The 12,032-nt window shown below is 43.7% G+C and overlaps 1 protein-coding gene across 3 annotated transcripts in view; it reads left to right on the top strand.

The window, feature by feature from the left end:
• SLC2A9 (solute carrier family 2 member 9) overlaps positions 1-12,032 on the top strand; it is a 1,019,898-nt gene that overhangs the window by 66,424 nt on the left and 941,442 nt on the right. The window contains exon 1 of one of the 3 annotated variants that reach the window (XM_044296352.1): positions 2,140-2,218. The exons of the other annotated variants lie outside the window; for them this stretch is intronic. Coding sequence (XP_044152287.1) covers positions 2,189-2,218 — 30 coding nt within the window. The 5' untranslated portion in view covers positions 2,140-2,188. Of the gene's footprint in view, positions 1-2,139; positions 2,219-12,032 lie in introns of those variants that run through there. 3 annotated transcript variants of the gene reach the window in all.

The following is a 12,032-nucleotide window of genomic DNA, read 5'->3' as shown; positions in this document are numbered from 1 at the left end:
AAACAATAAAAGATGAGAAGGTAAGATGCTACACGTTTCGAGTGTGAGCTACTCTCTCCATCAGGCACATAACTGGTTAGTGCTGGGAAAATAGGGAGGGAAGTGGGGCTGCAGCTATCTGACAGTAAGTATACAGGAACATAGTACACTTACAGTCAGTACTGAATGTTGCAGTCTTGCTCCTCTCTCTATTTTCCCAGCACTGGGAAGGCACATCAGACAGAGTGTTATGCCTTATTCACACATCAGTGATCCATGTATGTGTGCTGTATGTGTTCTCCACGGACAGCACGTATCCATTCATTTTAATGTGTGTATTCACACATCTGTGGTTTAGCACGGTCCGTGGGTCCATGGTTTTAGCATGGAAGCATGCTCTATTTTGTCCGTGTTAACGGATCCATCATGTCCATTATAGTCACGGACACGGACGCGTAAATGAGGCTTTACTGTCAGCGATCAGTGCTGTCAGCAGATAAGCTGTCTGCAGGGAAGTACTGTATGTCACATCATTTTTTTGTACACTCCATTACACAGAAGGCAGGACCGTGGCAGGGAGACCAGAAGCAGGGTAAGGAGAGAGAAGTGGGGCTGCAGTGAACACTGACAGTAGGTATACAGGAACATGGTACATAGTATTCATAGATAGCCAGAGATACACTTGGAAGATAGAGAGGAGCAGGATTGCAGTGATCAGAGGTGTCAGTAGGTGTACCATGTACTTACTGTCAGCAATCATTGCATCCCCGCTCCTCTCCCTATCTTCTCAGCACTAACCAGAGATGCCCTGGGAAGTTAGAGGGTAGAGTTCCTGCCAGCGATCACTGCTGACAGCAGATAAACTGTAGAGAAGCATGACACATCATTTTAGGAAGCTCTATTACACATTTAAGGAAGAGATGGCTGGAGTAAGGAGGCTTAGGCTATGGCAGGGAGACCAGAGGCAGACTGAGAAGCCTCTGCATCCTGCAGTTATCTGGCATCCACAGACTTAGCCCCAGATCAGTGTGCTCTGACTCCCTGCTGATCAGCTGTTTGAAAGAAATCCAGCACCAGAAACAGGGTTGATTACTGCAGCACTGCTCCCATTCACAATATATATGTGCATGAAAACTAACGCTGTGGGGGAGATTCATCAAAACTGGAGCAAAGGAAAAGTAACTTAATTTCCCATAGAAACCAACCGAATTCCACCTTTCATTTCCCAAAGGAACTTTGAAAAATGAAAGGTGGAATCTAATTGGTTTCCATGGGCGACTAAGCCAGATGTTGTGCTTGCCAAAAGTTGAGGAAGTAGACGAGGTTTATCATTTATGGGCATGGCCTAGAACTTAGATATATTAGGTGTATTATATTCACTTTTAATAATCCACCAAGGTGATATAAAAATAACGCAAAATAAAAAAAATATATTAAAATAGTACACCTTTTTAATAAATACATTTTAGTAAATATCATTTTAAAGACATTAAATAATGTTGATTTGCTACTGTATATAACCACTACCACCTGTAAAATGAATTTATACTAAAATTTATGTTGATATTCACTGAATGAGTGTTACAGCAGTGAGGTTTTCACGCTTTAAGCCCTGTACAGGGATTTGGACTTTGCTGCAGGGAAACCACTAGGTGCTACCTCCTGTAGTTGTCTATGTGTGATTGACAGCTGACCCATGGGGGTCAGAAACACCAATGCAGAGCACTGAGAGCTCAGGCAAAACATAGGGTCAGGGACAGACCAAGTACGTGCAATCTGATAAACAGGGTGAGGTCAGGTCAGGTAAGAGAGGGTTAGAATCCAGTAAACGGGCAGGTCAGAACACAGGCAGATACAACTTTTTCCAAAAACCAAAGGCAATGAACTAGTGAAGGAAAGCCTAGCCAGCCATATGATGGCTAACCTCCGGCAGGTTAGTGACATTGCCAGGGTCTTGGTGCTGATCTGACCTGTTAACATCACCAAGCTCATTACATAGCTCTGCTTTAAGCAATTACTTGTAATTGCTTATAAAGGGACCTGCTTTATATTGATTATTGTTAATGATTTATCGTCATGAAAAATAATTTAGAGAAATTGTAGCCAATAAAACGGAGATGCGTTTAATGATTAATGCCCAGGTCTGTGTTGGCCTCACTCATAAGTTTCTTGATAAAGTTTGGCAAGCAACGCAAGGACACATTACACAATGAATCAAGAAAACGGAGTCAGTCAACTGGTAAGTGCAAGGTCTGTTAATGGGGATCTCTAGCTGTCATTGTGTAGTAGGACTGAACGTTCTCTATGCTATATGGTTGGATTCAATGTAAGGCATCTATGGAAGGGATTCTTTTATACCGTGTTTATTGTTATTTCTTTGTTTTCTATCTGGGGTAGAATATGAATCTAACGAAATCAATGACTTGTGCGTAGTTACAATGACCTTCCTCTTATGATAAATTCTGTAGTCAATAAATCCTGTGAACACTTTTTTTTATCTCCTTTTCTTTGCTGTTTTTTTAAATTTCCATTTACTCTGTGCAATGTAAAACAAAAAACGGCATGGAAATCATCACCAATCTGCTGTTAACTGATATTTCTTACTTTATATTTCTTACTTTCGTGAACATTTATAACGTATTCAGCTTTGGGCTGGAGTGCTTTTGGCCCATCCGAAAAGATGAATCTGAGGATCAACCCTCCATGTGCTTATCTACTCTTAATTGCATGTAAATATCACATGGGGCATATGATAAGCAAGTAGAGAGAGACACATTTCTTGAAATTTGCATCCTAATAATTTCAACCTGAATTGATAATGCTTGGATTTCCCTGAAAAGTTTTGTATGACACTTTGTATGGTCTCCTAGGACTGTATGCAACTGCGTTGTAAGCTCTTTAACCCCTTCAGCCTCCATGACGTACCCATATGTTACAGTGGCTGAGGGCTTGTATGGAGCGGGCTGCTGCGGAACCCCTTTATTTAACGCCTCAGATGCCATGTTCAACAGGAATCGTGGCATCTGTGAGGTTAGGCAGAGGGATGTGGCTCTCTCTGCCTACCGATCAGAGCCCCCAAAGTGAAATTGCGGGGCTCCGATCAGTTAAAGGGGTTGTCCGGATTCAGAGCTGAACCCGGACATCCCTCCATTTTCACCCTGGCAGCCCCCCTGATGTGAGCATAGGAGCAATTCATGCTCCGATGATCTCCTTTACCCTGCGCTAAATTGCACAGGGCAAAGGCATTTTTAGGAGTTCCGGTGACGTACCGGGGCTCTTCATGGGGCTGACAGGAATCCCTGTGACGTCACCGGCACCGATGGGCGGGATTTAGCTCTGCCCTAGCCAGTAAAACGGCTAGGGCAGAGCTAAAGCCCGCCCCTCAGAGCCGGTGACGTCACCGAACACACTGCCGGGCTGAAGTTACCGCCCGGCAGTGTCTTATTGAAAACAAAAAATAAGGGTATGTCCGGGTTCAACTCTGAACCCGGACAACCCCTTTAAGCTTTATTCACACATCCATGTTTGTGCTAATATCCATGAAAAGGTGGTCAGTGATACCTCCTTGAAGATGTTCATGATGGATCCACGTTTGGTCCGTTTGTCTGTTTTTTGCTGTCCATCTGTCATCTGTGTTTCACTGACACTGCCACAGCTGAAAAATAATTTTCAAAGCATCTCTTCATAATGATCCGTGAAACAGGGATGAAACACGGATTTTATCCGTGTTGCATACGTAGTTTTCATGAACCCATAGACTATAATGGGTGTGATGGATCCTTGAGCATGGACAAAATAGAGCATGCTTCTGTGCTAACAACACAGACCCACGGACTGTGCTAAAACACTGATGTCTGAATACACGCATTAAAATAAATGGGTACATGTGCTGTTCATGGCGAACATGTGCAGCACACGTCCGTGGACCACTGACATGTGAATGAGGCTTTATCATGACATCATGGGAGTTGCTGAAGCTTCCCAGGCCTGTCATGGTAAGCTTCCTGCTAAGCTGTGCACCAGGCACAGCTCAGCAGGGAGTGCATCAGAATGACATTTGTCCTAATAGATCTCTATTAGGGTGAATGGGACAAGGGATCAAAAGATTCCAGGTTCTAACACCCCTAAAAATTGCTGTTTAAAAAACATAAAAATATTAAATGTTTAAACAGGACCTTTCACCACTCCTGACATATCTGTTTTAATACCTTCATGCATCCCCCATGTAATACTATTTCTAGTGCATGTATTCTTATAGCTCTATGTTGTTCCATTCCTTTATTATTCCTGCTAGAAGTTATGAATGGATTGCTAGCAGTCTACAGTAAAGGTACAGAGGAGTGGTAACAAGTTGGGAGTGTGTACCTTCACAGTCTGAAAATGGCAGCACTGATTGGATAGAGTGAGTCTGTGCAGGGACACCCCCCCAACTGGTTACCACCCCTCTGTACCCTTACTGCAGACTGCTAGCAATTCATTCATAACATCTAGTAGAAATAATAAAGGAATGGCACAACCTAGAGCCATAGGAATAGATGTTCCATAATTATTATAACATGGGGAATGCATGAAGCTATTAAAACAGGCATGTCAGGAGTGGTGACAGGTCCTCTTTAAATCACTCCCCTTTCCCAATTTGACATTGTAATGCCTCATTTTGTCTGGGGAGCAATCATTAGGAGAAATAAAATGGCCACCGTCCTATTAACACACACAAAACCTGTCCTTATCACACAGCAAGACAAGTTACTTCAGAGCAGTGAGGTAAAGAGCTGCCTCATCCTGCTCTCTGCTCTACTTGTCAGGGATTACTGTATGATCATGAATACAGATGATAAGATCTTCAGCTGAATCTCTGGGGGAATGGCGTTCATGAGGAGACCTGAAGTACAGAGAGGATGGACAGGATGAACTGTGGTAATGGAGACTGCATACAAGTGCTGCTGCTCATTAACCACCCCACTCCTCTCTGTACTTTGTCTCCTCATGACCTCCACTACTACAGAGATTCAGCTGAAGACCATATTAAACTGTATTCAGGATCATAATCCCTGACAAGCAGAGCATAGAGCAAGATGAGGCAGCTCTTTACCTCACTGCTCTGAGGTAACTTGTCCTGCTGTGTGATAAGGACAGGTTTTGTGTGTGTTAATAGGACGGCGGCCATTTTATTTCTCCTAATGATTGCTCCCCAGACAAAATGAAGCATTATAACTAATGAAAGGTATTTGGGAATATATTTATAATATTTTGGTGAAGAACAGCGTGGCCAATTAGCCCTCAGCTGCCTTTCATTTAAAGTGGTTGTCCGGGATTGGGAACTTTGGTTTAAGTGACCCTCAGACACCTAAATAGTCCATACATGCGTGTCCTACCTTTTATATGCAGTTTGTGATGCCCCTCCTCTCTTTGCATCTTGTTGGCATTTCTAGGACATTGAGACTTGGAAGGAGTAAAGTAAAGATGAGTATGGTCATCATTAAGACCTGGCAACCCTAGAGGGTGCAGACTGGATAATATTGGTTGGCACGCTGGCACTGGAATAATAAAGGCTTTCACCTTATTGAATTACATTTCTTAGTTTACAGCTGATGTAGGAATAAGTAAATGTAGGAATAAATAAAACTGATGCAAAATAAGTCTACGTGCACTCTCCCTGCAGTATCCCTGCACTCTCTCTGCACTCTCCCTGCACACACCATTTGAATGGGAGCTGAGCTGTGCAGCCACCCAGTTCCGCAGGGACAACACGTGAGGTGCACGGTGGACCGATGAGGGGCCAAATAACAACACAGTTCATCAGTTTACTCACGGTCAGCAGAAAGGCTCCCTGGGCTGGCAGCACAGTGTTGAGGTGAACAGCATGAAATCCTCCGGGGCACGCTCTGGGATAGGGGAGCATCAGCCAAGATGGAGTTTGAGGTGCCCTTGATGTCAGGGGTGCTTTGGGTGCTTGTTGCGGCTGAGTCCCTTGATGGTATTTGTCGTGACGCCAGTACCGTTAATGGGGATACAACCAATGGTAAGAATAAAGTAGACAGTGGTAGGATACAACTCACAGCTTTTACTGATGTTGGTTCCAGTTGCAGTAGGTACATCAAATAGAATACAGTCCTTTGCAATTTGAAAGAATCCCTGTTGATCCACTGTTAATAGGTTGGGCTGTGTTTAGATTAGCCTGAAGGTTCTGTATCAATGTAATTTGGCGAGGTTGCCTGTAATACCTATTTGGTATGCTTAGTCCTTTCTGTTTCTGTAACTTACAAGCCCTTCCAAACCCTTCCTAGCTAATCTGTATTCTTCAAAGTATGGTGAGGCTGCCTGTAGCTAGATTGTCCTCCACCATGCGCAAAGGTGTCCATTAAGCCTTTAGTAATGGCTGTTATCACCGATATCTCTCTTTAGCTTGGTTAACTTTCTCCAGGACCGAAAATGCTATCCTCTGGTTGTAGGTTCTGGGATCTAATAAGGTCACAAGAGGAAAACGCTCTCCTGCGCCTCATACCTTGGCTCTACCTCATTTCTGCATTTGGCTTCACCCACTGATGTGTGGTGTGTAGCCTCAGAGTACCACTGACTTTGCTACTCACTAATCTCCTAATGACTTTTGAACACTCTCTCATCACTAATCAACTGCAAAAAAAAAAAAACTACACTAGGCCTGACCTAAGTATTTATATGACCTAAGTGCTATCCCCATCTAGTGGTGGGATGTATAAATGACATCAGACCAGCCTATGAACAGGGATACAACAGATGTTGCAATTTAAAATGACATGCAGTATGATAATACAATTTTAAAGCTATTTTGCAGTCCCCACGTGTCCTGAGTGGGACGCTGCAGCTGGGGTACCAGCATGACCACTACACAGTGGACAGAATCTCATGCTTCCAGCTTCATCCACTGTATTGTTTCCAGCTATCTCGACGATATGTCTTCAATATCAATGTACCGGAAAACTCTTTTAAGGCTACTTGTCCAGCAGGCTCTATACCAACGTTTGCACACGTGTTCTGCTAGAAGTCCGCCCGGGCCCGTTCTCTGTAATGGGGACCAGCAGCACGCTGGCAGCTAATTGCTGTTTTCTTCAGAATGATGCCCTTTGGTTCCCTTTTCCTTTATATTATGTATATATATATTCATACTTACTGAATCTTAATATCAGATTAATGGGGTCAAATTCCAGGCAGCTAAAGGTGCCATAGTGTTGCAGCAAGTACTGCATCACTTTCATTGTTTAACATTGCAGAGACCCAGTGGATTACTGCAAAAGGTTAATTTAATGCTAAAGAGTTAACCTTATACTACAGATTTAAATAGTGTGATTATTGTTTAAGTACTCTTTTCCTTGTATACTGAGTATATTCCATATTCCAATTGGTTAAGTACAGGCAACAAATAGATAACACAGGCAGTCTTACGAGAAGCCTGATACCGGAAATCTTCATCTCTGAGAATGAAAACTGCCAGAGAACAACTTAATTGAAAAATACCACTGAGGGAAATAAAACAGAAAATCAGAGAAGGTTCAAAAATGTCTAACATTTCAAGGCCGTGCAGGACAAAGACAATAAAATACCACGCATTTATGGCAAAGTACTTTAATTTACTGCTTGTGAAGAGGGTGTATTGCTTCGATATTGAACACATGGTCTGGCCATCTAGATCTAGAATCTGCACCCCCACAGCCTGGGAATTTCAGAAAGAGTTAATGAGAACGGAATTGCACACCTGTGGTTATTTGGGAAGATTGAAAAGTGAATTTAGAGTGAGACTACTACTACTATCATTGCTACTGCCCATACACAACTATTGGAAAGATTCTACTTTGTAATACATCCCAGAACTGGGTTTGTCATGTCCCACAGTGTCATACATTTACAGCAGTAGTACTCTATGGGTTAAAGCAATAATGATACAGGTTGACTGTACTTTACTGCAGCAGTTCAGTAGGTGGTTCACACAGGCACTGAGAACATTACGTGCATACTTCACAGTAGTCATATACAATTTCCTTAGATTGGGGGATTTTTGGGGGAAATTTATCAAAACTGGTGTAAAGGAGAACTGGCTTAGTTGCCCCTAAAAATGAAAGGTGAAATCTGATTTGTTGCTATGGGCAATTAAGCCAGTTTTTCTTTACACCTGTTTGATAAATCTCCCCCTTTGTCTTTATAGCCTGTACAACCTTCACATGACTTCAGCTTCATTGACCAAGGGGTGCAACTTTTCTCTTTCACTATATTGGTATCTCCACAATATAATACAGTCTCAACAGATGGCCAGTCTGATCTTGCTGTGTGATGGGGAACCTGAAGTTCATTGCACCCACCAACATGCAGGAAGATCTGTAGCTTCAATGTATGCAAGTTTACCTTATCTGCAGGTGCTCTGCACTACTTCTTCTATGGCCACTCAACCTTCTGTAGAATCCAGTAGTTCCTTCCCTTTTGGTATTCAGTTTTTTTTTGTAATTTTCAGAATTGATTGAGAAGAAACACATACTGTCACTTACTATTAATAATATTTATCTGTAATGCCCCTTTTTCCCATACTCCTTCATGGTCACATGACATTTTCCCATTGTATTGGTTCCCTATCCCGATGACATCACATCCATAGGCGTGCGCATGGGGTGTGCCTGGGCACACCCTAATCAAGCCTGCTGGCAGACTAATACTAATCAGCTCTTCCATTTTGGAAGCGCTCATTAGTACAGGAGGACCAGGAAGCGGTGAACGCTATGTACTTACCGCTTCCTGGTCCTCGGCTGTCGGTTGTGCAGGGCTGTGCACAGCGTGAGGCGCTTTGTGACGTCACGCTGTGCGTGCCAGTTCAGAGCACAGCCGGAAAAAGTTGATCACGGGCGGCGAGGTGCGGCGGCGTCCAGGAGCAGAGAGGTAATGTCACAACCAGACAGCTGAGAAGCTCTGACAGAGGCCTTTCAGAACCTCCTTCTTTGAGTTCTCTTTGTTGTGCTGTTCAGTTTCTCATCTCGTTAGCCTCTCTCAGCTGTCATGGAGTTGGACTGATTGCTTCCCTTTAAATCCCTTCCCATGGTGCATTGCTGGGCGGCTTATACTTCCTCCTGGAGTGTGTGTGCATGCTGACCTTGTTTTCCTGTCTGCTACAAAGTTAAGTGCTGAACATTTATCTGTTATTTTCTGTTTGCTGGATCCCAGGTGACCCTGACTCCCTCCGTGTCTGGAGTAGGGAGTCGGTGGTCGTGTCCCCTCACTATTGTAGGGTGTTCAGGGGTTATATAGTCGAGGTACGTGGATATGCAAACCTCCACCTTTCGGATCTTTGCATAGGCTGAGCAGCCAGGGATAGTCTCAGGTCTTGTGCAGGGGTCTCCCTTTTGGTTCCTTAGCTTTGGATCCACTCAGTCGTTTGTGCATGTTGCTTTGTCTTGTTTCCTGTACACCGTCCGTGACAGGTAAGTATAAAGGCTATATATATATATATATATATATATATATACACACACACGCGCGCGTGCGGTGTGTGTGTTTGTGCTGTAGGGTGCACACCCTAATGCAGTAGGCTGCGCACGCCTATGATCACATCTACATCAGAGGAATGGCAAGGCTTGTAATGATCTGCCCTGTTAACACAACATCATCAGTGACCTTGCCTCTCAGGGTGGTATTCTGCTCATTCTCCTGGACCGTGCCCTGTAGACGTGATGTCAGCAATGATGCTGAGTCTTAGGGTAGGGTTTCTCCAGCAAGGCTTAAGGCAGGCTTGGCATCAGAAATTTCAGGGCTACAGACAAATTGTGTGCCCCCATTTTCATTCTTTTTAGTCACACTGCTTACCAGTCACAATAAATAATATTCACTATATTGTATGGGTCATTATGATTACATGGATACCAAATACCTTTTTGTGCTAGAAAAAAAAAAAAAGGAAAACTATAAGGCATAAAAAAACATCTTTACAGGAGAGTGTTTCAATAGAGGAGTGGGTAGGGCAGCTGTTCACTGTACAGACAGTCTGGGATTCAACTCTCACTGAAACCTGTGAAATAATCTTTATAGTAAAAGCTATAGCAGAAAAATAGAATTTTGTACTTTCTGGCTGTTTTTCTTTTATGTTTTTTGGACAACATCCTTAGTATGAAATATCAGAAAACAGTATTTGCTATCCCTGTAATCATAATAATATACACGCCGGATCCGGAAAAACGCAAGTGAACTGAAAGCATTTGAAGACGGATCCGTCTTCAAAATGCTTTCAGTGTTACTATGGCAGCCAGGACGCTATTAAAGTCCTGGTTGCCATAGTAGTAGTGGGGAGCGGGGGAGCGGTATACTTACAGTCCGTGCGGCTCCCGGGGCGCTCCAGACTGACGTCAGAGCGCCCCATGCGCATGGATGACGTGCCATGTGATCACTTCATCCATGCGCGTGGGGCGCCCTGACGTCACTCTGGAGCGCCCCGGGAGCCGCATGGACGGTAAGTATACTGCTCCCCCGCTCCCCACTACACTTTACCATGGCTGACAGGACTTTAGCGTCTTGGCAGCCATGGTAACCATTCAGAAAAAGCTAAACGTCGGATCCGACAATGCGCCGAAACGACGTTTAGCTTAAGGCCGGATCCGGATTAATGCCTTTCGATGGCCATTAATTCCGGATCCGGCCTTGCGGCAAGTGTTCAGGATTTTTGGCCAGAGCAAAAAGCGCAGCATGCTGCGGTATTTTCTCCGGCCAAAAAACGTTCCGGAACTGAAGACATCCTGATGCATCCTGAACGGATTTCTCTCCATACAGAATGCATTAGGATAAAACTGATCAGGATTCTTCCGGCATAGAGCCCCGACGACGGAACTCTATGCCGGAACAAAAGAACGCAAGTGTGAAAGAGCCCTTAGTTATGTGATTTATTACGAGGCTGCTCAGTATGTACACGATTAGGTGTATCTACATATGCATAGGTACATTCATATGTCCATGCCTATTAATTCTCTCCCCAGGACATGGTAATATCCTATGCTTACTCTCTCCTTCCCACTTTGTGATGTTAGTTTCTATCCCTGACCTGCCATCTTCTCACATATGTACCATTTTATTTCGTAGGTAGAAATGTTTAAAAATGCTTATTGTGACAATTCGTGCCACCGACTGACAAACCCCTCCTCAACCCATCTGACTGCATGACCAGTACCCCTGAAAGAAATATTGGCAACCATGGTTTTCAAAACTCTACCATTTAAACACATTATTTGACAGAATTCTAGCTTAATTTGGACAAAAAAATGGCATATACAGGTCCTTCTAAAAAAATTTGCATATTGTGATAAAGTTCATTATTTTCTGTAATGTACTGATAAACATTACTGATAAACATGTTTTTAATACAAAAAAAGTCAACCTTCAAATAATTATGTTCAGTTATGCACTCAATACTTGGTCGGGAATCCTTTTGCAGAAATGACTGCTTCAATGCGGCGTGGCATGGAGGCAATCAGCCTGTGGCACTGCTGAGGTGTTATGGAGGCCCAGGATGCTTCGATAGCGGCCTTAAGCTCATCCAGAGTGTTGGGTCTTGCGTCTCTCAACTTTCTCTTCCCAATATCCCACAGATTCTCTATGGGGTTCAGGTCAGGAGAGTTGGCAGGCCAATTGAGCACAGTAATACCATGGTCAGTAAACCATTTACCAGTGGTTTTGGCACTGTGAGCAGGTGCCAGGTCGTGCTGAAAAATGAAATCTTCATCTCCATAAAGCTTTTCAGCAGATGGAAGCATGAAGTGCTCCAAAATCTCCTGATAGCTAGCTGCATTGACCCTGCCCTTGATAAAACACAGTGGACCAACACCAGCAGCTGACATGGCACCCCAGACAATCACTGACTGTGGACTGTGGACTTCAGGCATTTTGGCATTTCCCTCTCCCTAGTCTTCCTCCAGACTCTGGCACCTTGATTTCCGAATGACATGCAAAATTTGCTTTCATCCGAAAAAAGTACTTTGGACCACTGAGCAACAGTCCAGTGCTGCTTCTCTGTAGCCCAGGTCAGGCGCTTCTGCCGCTGTTTCTGGGGA

This window comes from Bufo gargarizans, chromosome 1, assembly GCF_014858855.1.
Source record: "Bufo gargarizans isolate SCDJY-AF-19 chromosome 1, ASM1485885v1, whole genome shotgun sequence".
NCBI classification, from domain to species: domain Eukaryota; kingdom Metazoa; phylum Chordata; class Amphibia; order Anura; family Bufonidae; genus Bufo; species Bufo gargarizans.
This window is presented reverse-complemented; position numbering and strand designations above follow the sequence as displayed.